We start from the raw sequence: 24094 nt of genomic DNA on the forward strand, positions 1-24094 counted from the left end.
CTACCACATGGGAGGTCCGTGGTTCAGGCCCCGGGCTTCCTTGACCTGTGTGGAGCTGGCCCATGCGCAGAGCTGGTGCGTGCAGGGAGTGCTGTGCTACACAGGGGTGTCCCCCGCGTGGGGGAGCCCCACGCGCAAGGAGTGTACCCATAGGGAGAGCCGCCCAGCGCGAAGGAGGGAGCAGCCTGCCGAGGAATGGTGCCGCCCACACTTCCCGTGCCGCTGACGACAACAGAAGCGGACAAAGAAACAAGACACAGCAAGAAGACACAGAAAACAGACAACCGGGGAAGGGGAGGGGAATTAAATAAATAAAAAAAATAAATCTTTAAAAAAAAAAAAAAAAAAAAGAAACACAGATTCCTGTGCCGCTGACAACAACAGAAGTGGACAAAGAAGAACATGCAGCAAATGGACACAGAGAGCAGACAACAGGGGTGGGGGGAGGGGAGAGAAATAAATAAAAAATACATCTTAAAAAAAAAAAGTGCATGTGGTTCTTTCAACTCATGTGGGGAAAATTTGTGGTCCTGCTAAACCACTCTACCTTTCTCCACATCACTACCTTTCCCATTGAAAAAGGAAAACAACTTAAAACAGTATGATATTGTAATTGGGTTTGGACTTTAGGTAAGTACTGCTCTTCCAATTTGGCTTAAAAACGAAAGGGGGCATTGACTCGAATGCTCTTGCGCTAAACCAAGATGGTGCTGAGGGATGAGGAGGGGTGTTGGTGTCACTGGGAGTTGGTCCTGGAAATAGGATAAGGAAGAAGGCGTGTAGGTCCAGATGGAGTCCTGTAGCCTTCTTAGGAGAAAATGGCCAGACAGAGAATGAGCTGCTTCAGGCTTTCCTGAAAGTCCACTAAAATGAAACTTTTTTGTTCTCCTCATGGATGTAAAGTAAATTTTAAAAAGATAGTATGACACTGACTTTCTTAAAAATGTTTAAAATTTTAATAGTCAACTAGCTGCATTAAAAATATTTTTATTCTGAAAATGAATTTTCCACGATAATGCAGTTAATTCCAAAATGAACTCATTTATCTGGCTTTTCTACTAAGGACAATTGAAACACTTAAGGCAAGAATCACTTATTCATCTCCACTGTAAAATGGAAAATAGTAATTTTAACAAAATGTATATGGGAAAGCTCTTCCGTCTTTTTTTTTGGGTGGGAGGAGTATCCTGTGTAAAAACTTTACATTACTGTTGATATTTTATAGTAAGATACTTTTGTTTCTCACTTTCATTATAAACCCATTTTTAAATTTAAACGCACACAATAAAGCTTTATGCATTTATTAAAATATACACATTTTGATAAATTTAGAATTTTCTCTTAATATCTTCATAAGTCAATATATTGTCAACATCACAGTCATTTGAAAATAAAACACACTTCATAACATATCTGGATATTTTTCTTTCTTCACGATACATCACAATACCCCATTGTACAGTGCACCAATGGGAATGAAAAACCACAAAATGAACAAACTTTAACAAATACAGCAATTCCATATCAAAAGAAAAAAAAATAGCAGAGAACGACACCAGATATTACCATCTGCAAAGTGCAAGCTGTACTTCTCAAGGACCAAACACAAACGAGACAAGTTAGTAAAATTTACAATCCGTACTTACAACTTTGGATATGAATTAAACAATAACGTTTCTTTTCCACAGTGAGAAAAGGTCCTGTCGTCCAATGGTGGGAACTACAAGGGATGAGGACTGGACCACAGCTGCTCTCTTAAAAACCTGCAGCCTCTTCTATCAGCCCAGACAGTGAGGTATTTAGGTGCCATCATAACCTTAAGAGTGCCCTTGCTTTGGAAAGTGGGGGCTTATGACTTCCAGGGGAAATTCTTGCCGTTGGGTGTGTAAGTGTGGCAAGGGTATTAGTAACAGCCAAGGCAAATCAATAGGAGTTATGTATGCAAGTCTCATCCCAATGTCAAAATGGACATAATCCTTTAAAGTCTGTACTTCCTGGGAAATTCACATGACCTACAATTCCTTTTAGCCAGTGTCACCGAAGTCAACGTCAGGAAAGCTTAACGGGGAAAAAAATGCAGAGAAGGATTGCGTAAGGCAAAAATCCAGGCTCTCCCTGTTTCCTAAATCTAATACAAAGCAATTTTCTTTCCTTATATGTTCCAAAAATGTACTGAATGTTCTCAAAGGGTAAGAAATTAGAGCTATCTGCTTTCTAAGCCTTAAAGTCTTAATCTGTCTTTGTGAGAGTCCTATATGGATTGTGTAATTCCATGCATGTAGAGGACTGTTGAGTGATTTCTAACATCATTTTGGTTGATATTTCAGAATATAGGTTTACTTTTAATGGACTTCAAAACTTCCACTAATCCCCTTGGGGATTTAAGTCCTAAAAAAGAAAATTTCATTTTCTGAGAGAAGTAATTTCTGCAAAAAGCAACTACCTGAGTATTTCAGAATGATGAGAGTCTTACTCAAGCAGGGCAAGATGAGTAAAACGTTTTAGAAAGGAAGGTGCTCCTGAGGAGGAAAACACAACCACCTTCTACAAGTCTTGGAGAAAATAAAAGCATGGCATGAGATTAACAACTATGGAAACATGAGTGGCTTTTTGCTACCCACCACCATTCCAAATAAGGGATACAGAATAAACTTTGTGAAATAATACTCTGGTTCCTGTTTGCGTGGGGCATGCAGCTTGGAAGCTGTTTCTGCGTTTGCACGTTGTTTAATCACAAAGCCTGGGCTACCTCCTGGTGCGTCTCTCTCTTAGGGACTCCAAAGGTTCTAAGTAGGTAAACTGTTTTTTTTCCTTGAATGTTTTTGTCAGATTTCAGGAGAAACAGAAGCTCAGAGAAAAGTTTGGGTCGAAAAACCCTCCTTGGCAAGTCTTATTCCAAGCTGCATGAAAACGGAGCGTCATGATGAGCCCTAGTGGCAAACTTTGGAGTTGCGTGTTGACTTTGTTCCCTCTCTTTTTTCCCCCACCCAGTAGAGGAAATTAAGGCTATCTCTGGTCTGTTCACTAACCAGAAGGCTTACATCCCTGCCTTCTGGACTCCATGACCAGACCCCAGCTCTGCCTTTGGACAAATTTCTTGGTTTCTGACTTCTCCACCCAACAAGACTGTTCTAACCTGAGATAGAAAATTAGGTAAACCTGTGGCTGAAACTCAGTGGATATCCCATTGATGTTTTGGACCCCTGGTAAGACCTGGTGGAAAAGGGACAGTAATTTCCTCTAGTCTCTTAGGCGAATTCTCAAGCTCATGTAAATGTGCAGCTTCCATTTGTAATACAGAGAAGAGGTAGTCCCTTGTAGATGACCAACAGCGTGATTTAAAGGATGTCGAATTTATTGACCCTTTACAGAAGACTCAGAGATAGACATTTCTTTGAAGGACTCTACATTTCGATTTCTAAAAATCACTGGGTTTATGTCCTGACCATTGGTTCTATAGAAGGATGGCTACATTAAATTCAATTACTTCTTCCCTGTTGATTTAAACAGGCTCATCATGGACCATTTTTTAAGCATTCATCTAGCTATGAGGTTGCTATTAAGAAGGACTGGATTCTTAACATAATTTTACCATTCAGTTCCTTTCACTAGTTCAAAGAGAACTCACTAAAACTGAGTAAAACCTCAGGTTGAGGTTCTTTTCCATATGTGAATATTCACAGCACATTAAAACTCCTCACTTGTCGTCTTCATTATTGTTCTTTATTTATATATCCTATTTTCCCTGTTTCTTAAGAGCTAGGTTTGTATCTTATTATATCAATATATGCCACAGCCTAAATAGGCACTCACAATAATTGTTGGATAAATGAAATTTCATTTTCCTATGAGTCATTTATTTGCTCATCCAATCATGAGATACTTATTGAACATCTACTCAATGCCAGGCACATGCTAACTGGTAAAAACTAAGTTTGAAGTTTATCTGTGGACTCTACTCTCATAGGAAAAGATCCGTTCTCATGCAGGAGTACTTCTTCCTGTCATGACCTCACTGCATCATTTTTCAAGGTGCCCCTTTATTGGCACGTTTAGTGATATATATCAAGGCTCTGGTGTTTTGTGCACTTAACACCTCTAATGTTGTCTTATTCTTTCTATTTCTATTTTTATTCCCCAGGTTCTCACCTAATTTTCTTGTATTATATAAATTTTTAATAGTTGCCTTGAATTCTTTTGAAGTGAAACAGAGCGCCACTAAATCAGTAGAATACAATTTTAAAAGTCAAGGATTAGCTCCAAACCATAAATCCATACACTGAAACCTTCCTGGAAAAGCTCTTGAAATCATTAAAATGTGGGTTTTCCTTGGACTCTATTTAAGGGTGGGGGTTAAGTTTCTAAGGTACTTCTTTATAGCGGGGTCCTACTTTTAATATGGATCCACAAGCATGATCTTGAGAAAACACTTAGGAAATGATTATACAATCTTAGTAGTGATTGATGTTATTTGAAAATTGCATCATGAAATCAGGGACTGTCTCGCAGAAACTGGGGAATATGAGGAAAATGTGTTGTGTTCCTTAAAAATCTTTTCTGTCTTATCTACTAAGATTTTTAAAAAACCAAGATTATTTGGGGGATGACCCTATCAACTTCGGAGAAATAAAGAAAGCAAAGTTTCAAATATTGTGGAGATGCTATTTGCGAGGAATGGCTCCTGAAACAAGAGTGGTTCCTAGGACCTGCAGTACTTCAGCAGAAATGGTGCTAACCAAAGCATGCGCTTTTTCATGCCCGAGAAATGGCATAAAACTGCCAACTAACTATTGTTACTTTAATACCCAAACCTCGCTAGTAAAAGGAAGCTCTTGCACCCACATTTTTTATTTTGAACTTCTATTTCTCTCTGAGCAATATTAATGAATACAGCCCCTACGCCATCTATCAAGATGTATTCAAACTTAAATGTATCCAAACTTATATTTAAACTCAGCAGGTTTGTGGAGTCCTAAAATTAGTTCAAAACTTCATTTTCACAAAGATTACTCATAATTAGTTAAAATTAATCCTCAAGGATATATTTCACAGACCAGGCACTGTACTTTCATGGTTAAGTTTAAGGGACAGAAGACATAGCATTGCAAAGCATTACATTAAAATGACAAAATGACCTTTGGGAAACTAGATTTCTAAACATTTGATATAGAGGAATTTAAAAAAAAAGACTTAAAAAATAGTAGTTATTTGAGTTAAGGGTATACATAGGCTATGGGTGTGAAAAGCAATTTATTTAAAAGCATATTTTAAAAAAACTAGTTTCAATTGGTCATTTTATATTAAGTTGAACCCCTGTGTATCAGCCATGAGGACTTGTCAAGTTCAGTTGTTTTATCTCTGTTTATCAGGCACCTGTGCTTCTCATCCCTTGGGCCGTGAGCCCCCCAGGGCAGATGTTACACATCTTTTCATTCCCATTGCTAAGCACTTGGTAGATTCTCAGTGCTTAGAATCTAGTGCTGAATGAAAGAATGGACTTTTGCTTCCTCTCTGTAATCCTAAAGCATGCCAAGATGGCATGAACCTCAATTGTTAAGAAAGAACAGATCTCAAGGTTCATTGAAATGTTCAGGACAACTTTTGGCTTAACAATGGATCCAGGAGAGACAAGGCAAGGAATTTACTATTTTGCCCTCCTTTCAGGAAATTCTCACAAAGATTTTAGTTTGACCACACATGTGAAATACATGTGTGTACTTCTCAGTGCAGCCACAGGAATCCCTGTAAACCAAGGGTAGAATTTATAGTCTGTGTTTTTGTCTGTTGCAAATTCTCATCTATCCTATTTTTGAGAAGATTTCTTTATTTCAGAGTCCCTCTTAAGGCCTAATTTAGACCTTACCAGGTTGCTATCTCTCTGGGCTTCGATGAAACTGCTCTGGGAAACAGCAGGAAAACCATGTCTCTAAAAGTGAGCTCTTCCAAAGGAATAAGGTTCAGAACTGAAACATGATCTCATGGAATGAAATGACCTAGGTAGCTGAACTTCCACATTTTTGTTTTCAGAGTAGCACCCACCAATTGAGTGGTTGCAGGACTCAAAACAACAAAAAAACAAAGCAAAAACCTACGGCATTTATAATTTGAGAAATGGAAAAGAGAACTTGCAATGTGATCTCAGTGGCTGGGTCACTTCTTGTAGAGATTTTTATCTGATTATGAAACAAATGGCCTGCTTCTTCAAGGCATATCAGGGCCATGACATCATGCTCCACCTTTGCCCTCTTTGAGAAAATCGACAGGAACTTAGAGTCAGATGTAAGAAGACACGACAGAGAGTTAATTTCTGCCAATGTCCTTCTGGCCTTCGCTGCAAGAGATGGCCATTTAATTTTTTCTCCTCATCTAGGCTGAACTTTGATGGCTCTCCTTACCGATATTGTGAAGTTTACATGGATGCTTCACGGTGAATCTGAAACCTCAGAGTCCCTGACCTTTGCTGGATCCCAAGTAATAGTTTGGAGATTGTGAGTATCTTGGTGAAGAACAAGATTCATGTGTCTTTTCCATGAATGCTTTTGCTAAGGAAGCGCCATCTCCCACCTGCCCACCCTGGCCTAGGGAGCAACTCCCAGCCGACATGCTGAGAGCGGCGCTCGTCCCTGTGGTCCCAGGTGGCACACACCCACCTGCTTTGGCACACCTTCCAGAGAAGCGACGGCCTGGTGTCGTCCAAGTTTGCTCCTTGTTTCTTGGGGTCTCAATCAGAAGCAAAAAGATTGAACCAGCAAAGCGAAGGCTTAGAAACATTAGCTACCGTCAGCTCTGATGGCTGCATCTAAGATTTCTTATAGCTTCTTGTTACTTTTTCACAAGGGGACCAATTATGGGATCCAGGTTGAACCCTTCGGCCAAACTACCCTGAAGAGCAATTGGAGCAAGTGACAGGCTATGACAGGGGACTGACTTTGGGGAAGGTTGGGTTTTGTGAAATGAGAGCCAAAAAAGTTTTTCACGTTCTAGCCCACAGGTTAAGTGACTGAAAAGAAATGATCATCATTTCCACCCTCTTGTGTGTTTACTGCTACTCTGGAGAGTAATCTAACTCATCATTCGCGATCAGGGCTTCTGAGTTCTGTCTGTGCTTGCTTTTGCTCTTTGCTTTGCTACTTGTCCGGCTGTTTGCCTTCACATCTGACATCTGCTGGTAATAGAAGCCTTTGTCTTCGGCCGGCCCGCCCCAGTCCTCCTGGCTCTCGCCCTCTGTGGCGTAGGAGAAACCCTCTTCCACTGAGAAGGGGTCGTCCACGTCGTAGCGCTGGTATGTGCTTTGGTGCAGGGCCTCTTCTCGGGCGCTGATTTCCAGGGTGCTGTTCCAGATGCCATACCCAAAATAAATGAGCATACCTGCAGGGAGGAAAGACACAACTGAATGAGCAATTGCTTTGGGATCCTTGCACTAGCAGGGAGATCCTCTCAATGGTGAAACTAGAGCTGGTGTTGATGTATTTTCTTTTGTCTATACAGAGTTTTGATACGGTAATGCTTCCGTGAAGAATTGGGAGATCTTGCATTAAAAAACCCATACTTTCAGCTCCCCCTATAAAAGTCAGAAGGTCTGACGACACTACACCCACTTTCCTATATGGCAATGTCACCTATATGGAGGTGACAACTAGTCGCCTCCTCCCCTCACTACACTCACATAGGTACCAGTTTGGAATTTGCATTTTCTATCCTGAGTTAAATCGTTATGGGTCAGGAACAGTGTATACCCAATCTTCTCCTAACATTTTATTATCCCCTGGTTCCACTTAGGGACTCCGTCTTCCCCCACCTATTTAACAATATACATATACTACCTTATAATTTACCTTGCCATTTTTCACTCACCAAAGGCATATTAAATTACTACCACTTGTAGCTACTTGCTCTCTTCTGTGGACTCTCAGAGAGTGCAGTGTTTGCCACTGTCAGAGCCCTAGCACATCTGTCATGTCATGATCTGTTCACCTGCCTCTGTGATAGATTTTATAGACTTGGCAGAAAACTGGCACTTAATTAATGTTTGTTGAGTGAATGAATGATAACTCCTGATTAGCATGACATGTCCAGTGCACTTTCCCAGTGTGTCATTCTAAGCAAGAAAGAAACTTGACCCCCTAAAAAATACATAGCACTATTATGGGCTTAATGTTTCATTTCTATTAGACATTTTGGAAACAACATACTATCCCCTATTTTCTGTCTTGAAAACTGAGAGCCATAGCTTTGGCAGGCCATAGGGCATGTTGATTAAGAGTGTGAACTCTGGGTTCAAATCTTGCTTCCATTATTATTACTCTTAGCTGTGTAACCCGAACCATTTACTTATCCTCTCTGTGCCTCAGTTTTCTCCCCCGTTAAAGCATCAGCGTTTAGTACCTATAACATGGGGTTGTGGGGAAAATGAAATGAGATAAGCTGTGTTTCTCAGCCTTGCTGTACTAGCATCACCTGGGGAGTATTTGAAAAATTTTGATCCCAAATCTCCCCTGGAGATTCTGATTTAATTGGTCTTCATTGTGACCCAAGCATAGGTATGTTTTTAAAGCTTCACAGGTGATGCCAACCGTCAGCTAAGGCTGAGAATCCCTGAGATAGAGAACATAAACTGGCTGATGTGTGTGCTCTTCCACCACCTTGGGCAGTGCTATGGCCTGGCCACTCAGTTCTGCAGCTACCTTCTGGGCCCGTGACACTCTCTTCTAAGTGGCATCAGCCTCTTTGATTTTGCTAACCCTCAGGCATCTGCTGGGCTCTTTGCTTTGAGCCACAAGGTCAAGCTTGTTTTGCTTGAGAAATCCTGCTTGCTTTTGAATTTGAGTGTGTCTTTTTAAGCTTGGATTTCTCCCTTGTTGTCTCAAATGACTCCTACCCCTCTCCCCATCCCTCACTGAAAATCAAGTTTCCAGGAGCCAAAGTAAGCAGAGATTTATAGTCCTAATTGGTAATAAATTCTAGAGTTAATGATTTGCAGATGTGGCAATTCCTTCTCAAATAGCGACTTCGTCTTTTTAAGCATGGGTGTTTACTCTTTCTTGTCTGGGGGTGGGAGGTGGCCATGGTGGGGGGAGGGTAGGTATTACCCTTGTGTAGAACAAGGCATGGAGTTAAGACCTTTTGTAAAAGAGCCATTATGCTTTGTTTGAAGCATGTTTGGGACCTCAGAATGGATTTCAGGTGACCAAGGGGAGATCTGTAGGCACATACTCCCTTTTGACCAATTTTGTTTTTTTATTTTTACTATATTTCTTAGACATTCACTTAGGTGCCAATTCAACCTCCTATTCCCACTTGGTATCTATTATGCCTGTTCATTCCTCGCTGATCCTCTTCTCTAACCCTATTTGTAGATGGGTTATTTCCCTGCTAAATTCAATACCGTTTCCCCCCCTCTCCCCCTGCCTCCAGCATCTCTCTGCCACTACACCTGATGTCACTCAGGCACCACTGTGACCTCTATTCTAACTGACCTTCCCCTTCTGCTACCGAGGATCTGGCTGTCAGGTAGATTTATATTTGTGGGAATTTACTAAAAACCTTGGTGGGATTGCTCACAGACTCAGATGTGTTTAGATCTGGAAAGGCTCTATAGACCATCCATCTATTCCAATATCTTCGTTTTACAGAAGAAGAAACCAAGGCTGGGAAAATTAACTGTATTGCCTGGAACTGAGAGTGACAGAAAAATCTCTTGCATATGCAGTCCTCCACTGCCCACCCCAGGCTGGTTTATAAATTATGTTTATTGCAGTAAATAGTCAGTAAGAGGTTAGGTCTACATTTGTTCTTTGGAATGGCCAGGTCCGGAATAGCGTGTGCGTGCGTGTGTGTGTGTGTGTGTGTATGCACCAACTATGGTTACTTTGGGAAAGCTGCCCATGGAAACCTACTGCATAAATATTTATGGGTGTTTTAATGTTTGCTCTGAACCCCCTACAGTTTCAAAGGTGTGTCATTCTATCTTCAAAAATACATTTATAGTATGAGTGCTGTGAACCAAGAAGTGAGTGTGTGCGCTCTCTTGATGGAATAAATAGCCAGCTTGGGCAAAGGCATTCACTTAGATCTTGGCCTTCTGTTTTGCATTTATCCTTCTCCCTGACCCTTGAGTCATACAGGAAAAGTGGAGTGGGGAGGAGAAGGATTGGAGGAAAGGAAAAATGGAAGGGGACAAAGAAACAGAGGGGAACCAAATGAAGGGAGAGAGAGAGAAGAGAAACACGTACTACCATCTGTCACATATAAACAAGGGCTTTGTGTCAGAGGAGTAAACAGAACTGCTAAAAGCCTCCTGTGTAGCAGGGTGTTTTGTTTCTGCTTCTTTTTTCCAGTTGGCTTAGAAATGAAGCATGAGCTTGTTTCTGAGAAATCTGTGGGATTTCTGGGACTCTAAAGTAAACTTCACACAACACCTGTGTGTGATGGGGTCCTAGAATATGCATCATTTATGTTGCACCTTTCTTCCAAGGAGCTCAAAATGGTGTACATGTGTTATCTCAGTCACATGCCTGTGAGTCCGTTTGGGATGGACAGCGTGTGTGGGGAAGTGACGACTGGGTTCATTTCACAGAAAGGAAACTGGGGCCCCGAAGAGCAGCTTGTCCATGGAAACAAGGCTGGTGGTGGGACCGAATCCTTCCAGGTTTCCCCACACCCTAACCAGGGTGCTTCCATCTCCATTACTTTCCTTATCTGTAGAAGTGGCTGCGTGGTACCGAGGGATTGAGAACAATTTTGCTTAGCTTTTTGTTTTGAAGGATTGAAACATATCTGAAGGTGAGTGGAGAGAACCATGTAACAAATCCCTACACACCCAACACCCAGCTTCCCCCCTTGTTCCCTTCTCTTTAGACTATTTTGAAACAAATCCCTCCATCATGGGTTTCATCGGTCAATATTTCAGTGTGCACCTCTAAAATAAAGACCCCTTTAAGCAACCTAACTTAATAACATGATGATATCTAAAACTTTACAATAATCCCTTAATATCATCTGATATCTAATTGGTATTAAAATTCCCTGAATTAGTATACATGTGGGGAAATACTCTTCAAAGCAGTCAACTGAAGGGGATGTGTACTTCTTCCAACAATGCCATCATTGCTTAAAATATGCTTTTTTGTGATGTTATTTCATATTGTCACTGGACGTCATATTCCTTTGGGAAAAAAAGATAAAAAGTTTTATCTTTTAAGAGTGGATTTGATTTTGGCATAAGCCAAAGGTCGTTTGGAACCGAGTCTCAGGAAAAATATGACTAATTAATAAATAACATTTATTCTATTTGGATATTTATTTCTGCTGTTTCATTAAAATGTATTCCAGACCTGTAACTGGAATGAATTAGTTTAAGGCAGGTGTGATATTAAAAGCCAAAAAGGAGTCGCCTTGGGTGCTGTGTCACAGTGGGAGTGGCTGGAGTAGCCAACAACAGACACATGGGCAGCTCAGGGTAGTGGCTAGTTAGCAGCAGGCACAGAAGCATTTCAATATTTTAACAACAGACATGGCTGTATGGGGGCACACTGCATGCCAGCCCTCATCAGAGATCCTGATGATGCGTCCTACAAAAGGTTATTCTCAACCAAGGTAAATGTTCAAAGGGGAGGCTTTGGCTTCTTTTCCAGAGAGAAGTCCTCTGATGGGGAAATGTGCCCACGAAAGGTTCAGGCTAGGCAGAATGAGGAACCATGCCTTCAGCAATTACACAGGCTCTCTTTATGTAATCAACACCTTGGGATCTTAAAGTCTTTTCTAAAAAATATACTTCCTCATCCATCATCCCAGAGCAGGTAAAGACTCTATAGAAAGCAGTTATTGAATTAGCCCTAGAACTCACATCTCTTGACTCTGAGTGCTTTGCTGCACCTGTCCCACTCACTTCCAAAGAAGGTTTAGGAATGTCAAGCATGTTTTTGTCCTCACATGCTGCAGTACCACAGCTTCATCTGACAAGACACCTACTCTCTCTATTTTTTTGTTTATCCATTTTGTGAAAATTAAGCAAAAGACCCCAACCTACCAGTGAGAGTGGTGTGGGAGGTGGGTCTCTTAATCACATGGGAAAAAACTAGAATAGACTCTACTCTGAAAAGAGACTGGATGACCTGTGGATACACAAGGCCAGCAGATTTCCAGCCCCGCTGGCACACCCTTGATTGAAGAATGGCTGGCAATCTCTAGGGTCCTGGGAGCATCCTGTCCTCTGGCCAGTTCCATGCTCAGGGCCAGGGGGAGCCAGGCTAGCTGACCTCAGCGGGGTGGAGCTGCCTCTTCCTGGGGTGCACTTTCTAACAGGAAGCCCTGCCCGCTGCAGATAACTGAGGCACTCTGTTATGTCCAGAGGTTTTTAAATTTTTTACTACTCTGGGGTCAGATTTCCAAAACAGACATTTGTCAATGCAGAAATGAAGACTAGATGGTGATGAGATGGTGTCCTCCCTCACCACTCCATCCTCACCAACTCCCACTCTTGCTAACTTTTAAAAAAATACCACCATAAGCCCTGATAATTATAACAGCAATAGTTTTTGTTTTTTTTTTAACATGGTGTTTAGGAAGAGTAGGCTTCTGATGAAAGTGGGGAAGGTTCTCTCCCTGATCCTGCAAACTGATCTAATGTGAAGTCACTTTTTGTCTCAGTTTCCCTTCTGCAAAATGGAGCTGGGGACCCTGATATTATTTGAGTAATATAATGGCTGTGACAGCTTGAATTTGGTGAATCGCCCCCCCCCCCCAAGGTTTATGTTTTTGAACTAATCCATTCCTGTGAATATGGAGCCCTTTTGATTGAACTATGTCAGATTGCGTCTCTACCCTCTTACTAGAACTTTTTGTAAACAAACACACATGCACACAGATACACACAGAGAAAGGAAGCTTCCATTTTTGACTCTACAATGTGAGAGAGGACTCAAGGATCACTAGCAGCCAGATCTTAAGTACAAGGTCCCAAGAGGTTGGGCCCATGGAGCTTCTCAAGGCTGAAGAGATGAGCCATATGCCTGAACTTGGGAAGAAAGTGGAGCAGTGGAGACTGAGAAAGGAGGCCCAGAAAGAAACAAGGTCTATACCTGGTTGCCCACAGTTGAGCTCTGGGAGATGGTAGATTCTGGAAAGACCTCAGCAGAGATGGGCCACCATCTTTACCACATGGCAGGACACCAGGATCACCAGTAAATGACTGGTGAGAAAGCATCTCTGATGGTGCCTTAGCCAGAACGCTAAGATTTTACCCCAAATAAAATTCCCACTATAAAAACCAATCAATTTCTGGTACTTTTATTGGCAGCCCTTTGGCAAACCAAGATAATGGCCATGGATCATAATGCAATTTTGTTAAAAAAAAAAAGTATTAAAGGAAAAAACAGTAATCCAGGCCAGCAATTCCAGCTCCAACTCAACAGAAGTGTGTTCATGTGCTCATCAAAAACATATACAAGAGGGACCATCTGGGAAGATGGTGTTGGAATAAGTAGGCAGGGCTCAACTCTTTCACAAAACAATGGGGGAAGGGCAAAAGCTGTCTTAGAAACCTGGTTTGGGACTCTGAAGACCAGGAGAGTGCTGTGTAACGCCCAGGAGGGTGAGGGACAGAGAGACAGAAGATGAAAATCATGAGTTGTTAACCCCCAGCCTGGAATAGCACCCATCCCCCACTTTCAAGGCAAAAAGCTGATAAAACCTGTGGCTACTGCAGCCAACTGAGAGCGGAACAGATGTCTTCTTCTCTGGGAAGAGGGAGGGTGTGGTGGAGAGGGAGATTGGTTTTTCTTCAGTGAATTTGGGCAGCAGAGCCTGCTTTGATTCTGCAGTCTGGCCAGACCAGAAGCATGAGCAAGTAGAAGTTGAGTCTCCTCTGTGGAAAGATTCACTGATGAGCCTCATCTCTGGCCAGCCAAGAAACTACAAAGAGAAAAACTACTTTTAGGTGTCTGATGTCCCAAATTCCTGTGGGCAGATCTGTGTCCTATTAGTGAGCCCCGGCCCTATTTTTATAACTTAAGATGGGCAATTTTAAAGACTTATATTATAATAAGTTGGACCAAAAATCAAAGAAGAGCCATGAAACAAAGTCCTTTAGGCAAGATAGAGAAATTGACTACCAGAGTAAATTTACCAACATATTCAGATGCCTAGACATTGGCAAAAAATTACAAGCCATACTAGGAAACAGGAAGAGATGCCCCAGCCAAAGGAACAAACCAAAAATCCTGGTGAGTCACAGGATTTAAGACAACTAATCAATGGTAATCACACAAATTTCTTTAATTCAAGGGGTTGAAGGAAAATATGACTAAAGAAATAAAGGATATAAAGAAGAGACTGGGTGACCATAAAAGAAAATTTGAAAACCTGCAAAGAAAGTAACAGAGCTTATGGAAATGAAAGACACAATGGAGGAGATTAAAAATACATTAGATGCATATAATAGCAGATTTGAATTGATGGAGGACAAAATTGGTGAAATTGAGGTCAGAACCTCTGAACAAAAGAAGAGAAAGATAAAAGAATGAAAAAAATGGAACAGGGTCTCAGGTAATTGAATGACAATATGAAATGCACAAACTTATGCATTATTGGTTTCCCAGAAGAAGAAGAGAACAGAAAATAGGCAGAAAAACTATTTGAGGAAATAATGACCAAAAACTTCTCAACATTTATGAAAGACATAAATATCAATATCCAAATAGAATAAATTCAGTAGACTTACTATGAGACATCTACTATTAGAAGGACAAATACCAGAGATAAAGAGGATTCTGAGAGCAGCAAGAGAAAAGCATAGCATCACATACACTGGAACCTCAATAAGACTAAGTGCTAATCTCTCATCAGAAGCCATGGAAGTGAGAAGAAATTGGTATGATGTATTTAAAGTACTGATAAAGAAAATTTTTCAGCCAAGAATTCTTTTTCTGGCAAAACTGTCCTTCTAAAATGAGGGTAAGTGTTTGTCTTCACAGACAAAAACTAAGAGTACGTTACTAAAAGGCCAGATTTACAAGAGATGCTAAAGAGGGTGCTACAGCCTAAAAGGAAAAAAACAAGGGGAGAGACTTGGAGAAGAGTATAGAAATGAAGATTATTAGGAAAGGTAATTTCAAGGGTAAAAAGACAGACAATAGCAAGATATGACAACAGATAGCCAAAGGATAAAATGGATGAAGTAAGTAATGTGTTTACAGTAATAATATTGAATGTTAATGGATTGAATTTATCAATCAAAGACATAGATGAATAGAATGGATAAAAAATATGAGCCATCTATATGCTATCTACAAGAGATTCACCTTAGATGTAAGGATGCAACCAGGTTGACCATGGAAGGTTGGAAAAAGATATTCCATACAAATAGTAATAAAAAAAGATCTGGAGTAGCAACAAATTTATTTTGGACAAATAAATTTTAAGTGCAAAACTGTTAAAAGGGATGAAGAAGGTCATTATATAGGAATAAAAGGGGCAATTCACCAAGAAGAAATAACTATAATAAATATTTATGCATCTAACCTGGGTGTCCCAAGATACATGAGGCAAACACTGGCAACACTGAAGGGAGAAATAGATGTCTCTACAATAATAGTTGGAAACTTCACTACACCATTCTCAGCATTGGATAGAATATCTGGACAGAGGATAAATGAGAAAACAGAGAGCACAGTTCTCAATAAATGTAAAAAGACTGAAATGATAAAAAGCACTTTATCTATCATAATGAAATGAAGCGGGAAATCAATAATGGATATAAAAAGGGAAAATTCAAAATGTGTGGAGATTAAACAACACACTTTTAAATAATCAGTGTGTCAAAGAAGAAATTGCAAGAGAAGTCAGTAAATATCTTGAGATGAATGGAAACGAGAACACAACATATCAAAACCTATGGGATATGCAAAAGCAGTGCTGAAAGAGAAATTTATAGTCCTCAATGCTTACATTAAAAAAGAAGAAAGAACTAAAATCAAAGACCTAACTGCACACCTGGAGGAACTATGGAAAGAAGAGCAAACTAATCCTAAACAAAGCCAAAGGAATCACACTTCCTGACTTCAAAACATACTACAAAGCTACAGTAGTGAAAACAGCATGGTATTGGCATAAGGAGAGACAGACAGACCAATGGAATTGAATTGAAAGTTCTGATATAGAACCTCATATATATAGCCATATAATATTCGATAAAGCCACCAAACCCTCTCAACTGGGAGAGAATGGCCTATTCAACAAATGGTGCCTGGAGAACTGGATAGCCATATGTAGAAGAATGAAAGAGGATTACCATCTCACACCTTATACAAAGATCAACTCAAGATGGATCAAAGACCTAAATATAAGAGCCAAGACCATAAAGATCTTGGAAAGCAGTGTAGGGAAACATCTACAGGACCTTGTAATAGGAAATGGCTTCATGAATATCACACCAAAAGCACGAGCAGCAAAAGAACAAATAGATAAATGGGACTTCCTCAAAATTAAAGCCTTCTGCACCTCAAAGGAGTTTGTCAAGAAAGTAAAAAGGGAACCCACACAATGGGAGAAAATATTTGGCAACCATATATCTGATAAGAGACTTATAACTTGCATATATAAAGAACTCCTATATCTTGAAAATAAAAAGATAAACAACCCATTTAAAAAATGGGAAAAAGATTTAAACAGACACTTCTCCAAAGAAGAAATACAAATGGCTAAAAAGCACATGAAAAAATGCTCCAAATCTCTAGCTATCAGGGAAATGCAAATCAAAACTACAATGAGATACCATCTTACTCCCATAAGATTGGCAGCTATGAAAAAAACAGAAGAATACAAATGCTGGAGAGGATGTGAAGAAAGGGGAACACTCATCCATTGCTGGTGGGAATGCAGAAGGATCCAACCATTCTGGAGGACAGTTTGGTGGTTTCTCAAAAAACTAACCATAGATTTGCCATATGACCCAGCAATACCACTGCTGGGTATATACCCATCAGAACTGAAAACAAGGACACAAACAGATATATGTACACCAATGTTCATAGCAGCATTGTTCACTATCGCCAAAACTTGGAATCAATCCAAATGCCCATCAACAGACGAGTGGATCAATAAAATGTGGTAAATACACACAATGGAATACTACTCGGCTGTAAGAACAAATACACTACAAACACACGTGATAACATGGATGAATCTTGAGAACCTTATGTTGAGTGAAGCAACCCAGGCATTGAAGGACAAATACTACATGACCTCAATGATATGAAATAAGCAACCTGCCTCAGAGAGCTAGAGACTGGAAAATAGGCTTACAGGAGATCGGGGGGTGGAGGAAGGATGTGAGCCGACGTCTGCAGGGGTGGAATCTATGATGAGCTGGCGGTAAGTATGAGCACAAAGAAGGGACAAAATGGGGGCAAGGAGTTGCCTTCAGGTGGGGCTTTGCGGGTTTGAGGAGGGCTGGGGATGGGCGGAGGGGTAATATTGTCCAAAAATTGGGGGGAGGGAGGGGCAACATACGAACATAGGAGAGTGTCAGGTGTTTGTTGAGAGTAAAATGTTGAGAAAATCGTATCAAAATATAATTAGGAGGGTTACCTGTTTAGGATGCTCAGGGGGGATGGTCTGATGCGGGACAGACTCTGGGGGAATAGCTGAAGGCTCATTTTGCCAGGGTGGGTTGTACCATTGGGTAGAGACCCAAGAAGTGAGAGTTGGGGTGGACCCACATCCTGGGGAGGACTAATGCCATCAAATAGAGAGAACTGTATCTCTCGTGAGAAAGGGTGGCTCCCAGGGCATTAGGGCAGTTGAGAAAGTCAGACCCTGAACACTGCTGCAAGTATCTCTGGACGTGGCTTCTCAGGAAATGGAGATTGGCTGGCGCTGTGGGCCCCAAGGGGAGGGGGAAAATGGATGTTGAATGGATGGAACCAAGGTAAATGTGGGGGCAAGAGAGGAGTTTCGCGAGAGTACACGGGGATGAATATAAAACATGTAATATTACACCAAAAACATACAGGGGACGACAGACTAATAATGTAAACCATAATGCAAAACATAGGATAACTAAAAAATTTAGAAAACTGTACATCCTAAAGTATGGACCACATTGTAAGCACAGATGTCACCTTGTTTGATAGCTATTGTTTTGGAATCTGTACATCAGTTTCAGGAAATATGATATGAATAAGTTAAAAGATTATCGCTGTGGAAGGGAAAAGGTTTTATGGTGGCTCTGTGGGAGTACTGTATATTATATATATGAATTACTGTGATCTAAGACTCTTGTGAAGAGAAGTTCAATAATTAGAAAAAAAAAGAAAAGAAAAAGATAGGATGTAGAAATTTTTCCAAATCAATATGTATTCTAGATCTAACCTTTAAACTCATTGCTATATTCCATTTTACTAGTAAGAGAAACTGACATTATATTGGGATTCACTTTACAGGAAGTTTTGGATCACAGATGGTTCAACAATGGCGGTGGAGGAATACTGATATGGGATGTTATTGACAGGCTATATATGGTTGACAGGGAGTTATACAGGGCATATGTCCAGGGTACATGGTAATGTTTAGATATACTAATAGTGGAAACAATTAAAAACAACAGCTGGGGGGTACTGGGTTACTGGCCGGGGACTCTCTGTCGTGGTCCCTGGGGGAGCAGCAGCAGTCCCCCAGGTGCAATGGCAAGAACCAGGAAGGAATGAGGGCCCAACAGTGGGCTCCTGATACTAATGGCTATGCTTGTGAGCCTATACACCTGCAATAAGAACAAGGCCTAGAGTAGCATTGTGCCTGGGAGTTTCCTCCTGACAGCCTTCATGTTACTCAAATGTGGCCACTCTCAAAGCCAAACTAAACATGTAGATGCAGTGCATTCCCCCCAGCGTGGGACATGACACCCGGGGATGAGCCTCCCTGGCACCAAGGGATCACTACCACATACCAGCTGAAGATGCAACTAGAAAATGACCTTGAATTAAAGGTTCAATGTGGATCAGCAGAATATCCCTGTCTACATATAATAACATGACTTCAAAATGCTGCTTGACCTAATGTAAGGGGGAAATGGAAAGGAGAAATGAGTTTATAAGGCTACAAGTCTCTAAAAAAGAGTCTGGAGGTTGTCAGAAGGAATGCCCTTATGCACAACTGAGCAGAGTCTAAGAGACAGATAAAGTAGATACAACCCCAGGTATTGGTTCTTTTGAGGGATAAAGAGACCCACGGGTTCATGCCATGGCAGATGGCCCTTCTTTGGAGCTGGTGTTTCTGCGTGATGGAAATGGACTCAGAGGGGATCTCTTTTCACAAGACTTGCATACTACTTTACTGGAATTGTAGTTGGTGCTGGGGTTTAAGATATATTTAGGGGATTTGAATCTCTGGACTGACAATATGATACCCAGGCCCAGAGCCTCAACAGACTTCAGCTCCTACACTCTGATTTATTGGACTTACCCCGCTCAGCTAACATGGAGTTGAAGAAGGTCAACCACCACACCATGGAGCCTAGAGTATCTACAACTGAAAGCAGGAGCGGTGCATCCAGTATCCATGTGGAATCTAAGCCCCCACTTGACATAGATGTGCAATGGACACAACCAATCCAATGTCCACAGAGAAAATGTGGCATGGGTGTGGGAAGGGTGGCCATGGTGGCTGCTGGGTGCGGGGAATGGGAGGAAGAGATGAGATGGGGAGGCGTTTTCGGGATGTAGAGTTGTCCTGGATGGTGCTTCATGGTCAATTACGGGACATTGTAGATCCCCCAGGGCCCATTGGATGGAACGTGGGAGAGTGTGGGCTATGATGTGGACCATTGACTATGGGGTGCAGTGATGCTCAGAGATGTACTTACCAGGTGCAATGGATGTGTCACGATGATGGGAGAGAGTGTTGCTGTGGGGGGAGTGGGGGGCGGGGGCGGTGGGGTTGAATGGGACCTCATATTTTTTGAATGTAATATTTAAAAAAAAAACAAAAAACAAAGCCAAAGGAAGGATCAGAACAGAAATAAGTGAAATTGAGAACAAAACAACAATAGAGAGGATCAACAAAACCAAAAGATGGTTCTTTGAGAAGATCAAGGAAATCGACAAAACCTTAGACAGACTGACAAAGAAAAAAAGAGAGAAGATGCACAGAGGTAAAATCAGAAATAAGAGGGGGTAAGTTACCACTGATCCCACAGAAATAAGAGAGATTATAAGAGGTTATTGTGAACAAAATAGACAATAAAGATGAAATGGATGAATTCCAAGAAAACACACAGACAACCTACACAGATCAGAGATGAAATAGAAGACCTCAACAAACCAATCACAAGTAAAGAGATTGAAATAGTCATCACCCACCCCCCAAGATGAAAATCCCAGAACCAGATGGTTTCATCAGTGAATTCTACCAATCATTCAAAGACAATCTAAAACCAATCTTGCTTAAGGTCTTCCAAAAGGTGGAACAGGGAAGGAAGGAACCCATCCTTCCTTGGCTATGAAGCCAACATGACTCTAATACCAAAACTAGATAAAGATAGTACACACACACAAAAAGAAAATTACAGACAAATTTCTCTAATGAATATAGATGCAAATATTCTCAACAAAATACTTGCAAACTAAATCCAAAAGCACATTATAAGAATTATACAACATGATCAAGTGGGTTTTATCCTGTGTATACAAGGGTGGCTCAACAAAAGAAAAGCAACTATTGTAATTAACCGCAAGAAAATTGAAGAAGAAAAATCACATGATCCACTCAATTGACACAGAAAAGGCATTTGGCAAAGTACAGTATCCTTTCTTGATAAAATCACTACAAAATTTAGGAATAGAAGGAAATTTCTCAACATGGTAAAGTGCAATTTTGGAAAACCCACACCTATCATTGTACTCAGTGGTGAAAGACTGAAAGATTTCCTGCTGAGATTGGGAGCAAGACAAGGATGCCACTGTCACCACTATTATTCAATATTCTGCTAGAAGTGCGATCTAGAGTAATTAGGCAAGATAAAGAAATAAAAGGCACCCAAATAGGAAAAGAAAAAGTAAAACTCTTGCTATTCGCTAATGATATGATCCTATATCTAGAAACTTCTGAAAAATCCACACCAAAGTTACTAGAACTAATAGACAACTTCAGCAAAGCAGTGGGATACAAGATTAATGCAAAAATCAGTAGCATTCCTATACATGATGAATGAGCAATCTGAGAAAGCCAGGAAAAAAAATCCACTTAGAATAGTGATTAAAAGAATCAAATATTTGGAATAAACCTAACCTAGGACATAAAGGCCTATATTCAGAAAACTAAAAAACATAGTTAAAAGAAACTAAAGAAGAACTAAGTAAATGGAAGGACATTCCATGTTCATGGATTGGAAGAATAAATAAAGTTAAGATGCTGTAGCAGTTTGATTTTATTGATAAATTCCTAAAAGAAATATTGGATTATGTTTGCGAACTGGTCTTTTCCTTTGGGCATATTAGATTATATTGGATTCAGGAGTTTATTTGATTTACTAATGATCAAATATTTGATTGGGCCACGTCAATAGGGTGTTGAATCCCCCCCTTGGTGGGTGGGAACTCACAGATAAAAGACATAGCAAAGGACAGAGTTGGAACTTTGATGCTGGAGCTTTGATACTGGAGTTTTTGATGATGGAGCTTTTGAGCACACAGAAGAAGAACACAGAGGAATAGAGACAGCTCCTTAGACATGGCAGAATCCCTGAGGAGAGAGACAGAGGTGGTTGCCTGATAGTCTACAGCTGACCTTGTGGAGAAAACAGAGATCCTGATCCTGGAGAGAAATGAACCCCGGGAAGAGAGGAACCCAGGAAGCCTGAACACTGGCAGATGTCGGCAACCATCTTGCTCCAACATGTAGCAATAGACTTTGGTGAGGGAAGTAACTTAAAACGCTTTATGGTCTGGTAACTAAGCTTCTACCCCAAATAAAAACCCTTTATAAAAGCCAACAGATTTCTGGTATTTTGCATCAGTACCCCTTTTAATGACTAATACAGATGTCAATTCTACCCAGACTAATTTACAGATTCAACATAGTCCCAATAAAAATAGCAAGCCTTTTTTAATAAAGATTTATTTGTTTCTCACCCTTCCCCTGTTGTCTGCTGTCTGTGTCCCTTCAGTGTCTGCTTGTATTCTCATTAGGTGGCTCTGGGAACTGAACTTGGGACCTTCTGGAGTGGGTGAGAGGTGATTACTCTCTTGCACCACCTCAGCTCCCTGTTCTGCTATGTCTTCTTATTTTCTCTCCTCTGTGTCTCTTGTTATATCATCTGGTGTGCCAGCTCTCTGCATTGGCACTCTTGCATGGGGTAGCAGTCTTGTGCAGGGCAGCACTCCCACGTGGGGTGAGGCCCTGGGCATTGAACCCCGGACCTCCTATATGGTAGACGGGAGCCCAACTGGTTGAGCCACATCGGTTTCCCATAAATAGACCTTCACATCTATAGTCAGGTGATATTTTTTAAGGCTATTAAGCCCACCCAGCTGGACCAGAACAGTTTTTCAACAAATGGTGCTGAGAGAACTGGATATCCATAGCCAAAAGAAAGAAAGAGGACCCCCATCTCACACCTTATAGAAAAATGAACAAAAAGTGAATCAAGGACCTAAATATAAAAGCTATAACAATAAAACTTCTAGAAGAAGATGTATGAGTTATCATATAACTCAGTGATATAAAAACAAGCAACCCAATTAAAAAATAGACAAAATACTTGAATAGACATTTTTCCAATGTGCAAATACAAATGGTCTAATGCACATGAAAAAATGCTTAACATCCCTAGCTTTTAGGGAAATGCAGATCAAAACTGCAATGAAATAACATTTTATACCTTGTAAAATGGCTGTCATCAAAAAACCAAAACTACAAGTGCTAGAGAGGATGTGGAGAAATAAGAACATCCATTTACTGTTGTTGTTAATGTAGATTGGTGCAGTTCTTTGGAAGACAGTTTGGCAGTACCTCTAGAAGCTGAATATAGAACTTCTGTCTGATCCAGCAATCCCATTACCAGGAATATATTCAGAAGAACTGAAAGCAAGGATGTGAACTGACATTTGCACACTGATGTTCATAGTAGCATTATTCACAATTGCTAAAATATGGAACCAGCCCAACTGTCCATGAACTGATGAATGGCTAAACAAAATGTGGTATATACATATAATGGAATCATATTCAGCTATAAGAAGAAATGAAATTGAGGTGCATATGACAATATGGATCAATCTAGCAGATATTGTGTTGAGTGAAATAAATCAGACACAGCATCACAAATATCATATGGTCTCACTAATATGAACTTAATATGAGTAATAAACTACTAAGTTACCTATACTCTAAAGGTAAGCTTTAGAGTATAGGTTACTTGGAAATAGAATGTGGGTTGAGAATGGGAGCTGATAATATATGTAGAATTTTAAATAAGGTTTATTGTAAGAGTGTGGAAATGAATAGAATTGATGATAACACATTATAGTGAGTATAAGTAACACTGCTGATTTATAAATGTGATATTGTGGCTGAAAGGGGAAGTATATAGACATATGTTAAGTGAAAGGAAAATAGAGAATAATATAAAGAATTTATTACAGTGATTTCAGTGGTGGATGAAGATTGTGGTTAATAATATAAATATAAGAATGTTCCTTTACAAAATGTTAAGAATATGGTGCTACATGGGAAAATTCCATGTAATGTAACTTGTGGATGATAACTAACAGTAATACAAAATTTTTGCAGTAATGGCAAAGAGGCTATGATATCAATTCTAAAGGACAAAAATAGGGGGATATAGGGTGGTATGGGATTTTTCCTTTTGGAATATTTAAAACATTCTATAATTGACTAAGATGATAACAGCACAACTCTGATGAAAATGAGAGTCCCTGAGTGTATACTCTGAATGGATTGTACAAAGCATGGGACTATATAACACAGGGAATCCAGTGGTGGAATTTGGACTGTGGTTAACAGGACAAAAATAAGAATGTTCTCTCATGAATTTTAACACATATGTAATTCTCAAACAGAGTGTTAATAATCGGGTGGG

The 24094-nt window shown here is 40.3% G+C and overlaps 1 protein-coding gene across 2 annotated transcripts in view; it reads right to left on the minus strand.

Annotated features, from left to right (window-relative positions):
- Positions 1 to 1285: 1285 nt before the first annotated feature.
- SLC7A14 (solute carrier family 7 member 14) overlaps positions 1286 to 24094 on the minus strand; it is a 139675-nt gene continuing 116866 nt past the window's right edge. For both annotated transcript variants that reach the window (XM_004447924.4, XM_058295266.2), the window contains exon 8: positions 1286 to 7368. In XM_004447924.4, the coding sequence (XP_004447981.1) occupies positions 7046 to 7368 (323 nt within the window). In that variant the 3' untranslated portion in view covers positions 1286 to 7045. The remainder of the gene's footprint in view (positions 7369 to 24094) is intronic.

Source organism: Dasypus novemcinctus, chromosome 4, assembly GCF_030445035.2.
Source record: "Dasypus novemcinctus isolate mDasNov1 chromosome 4, mDasNov1.1.hap2, whole genome shotgun sequence".
Taxonomy (NCBI): Eukaryota; Metazoa; Chordata; class Mammalia; order Cingulata; family Dasypodidae; genus Dasypus; species Dasypus novemcinctus.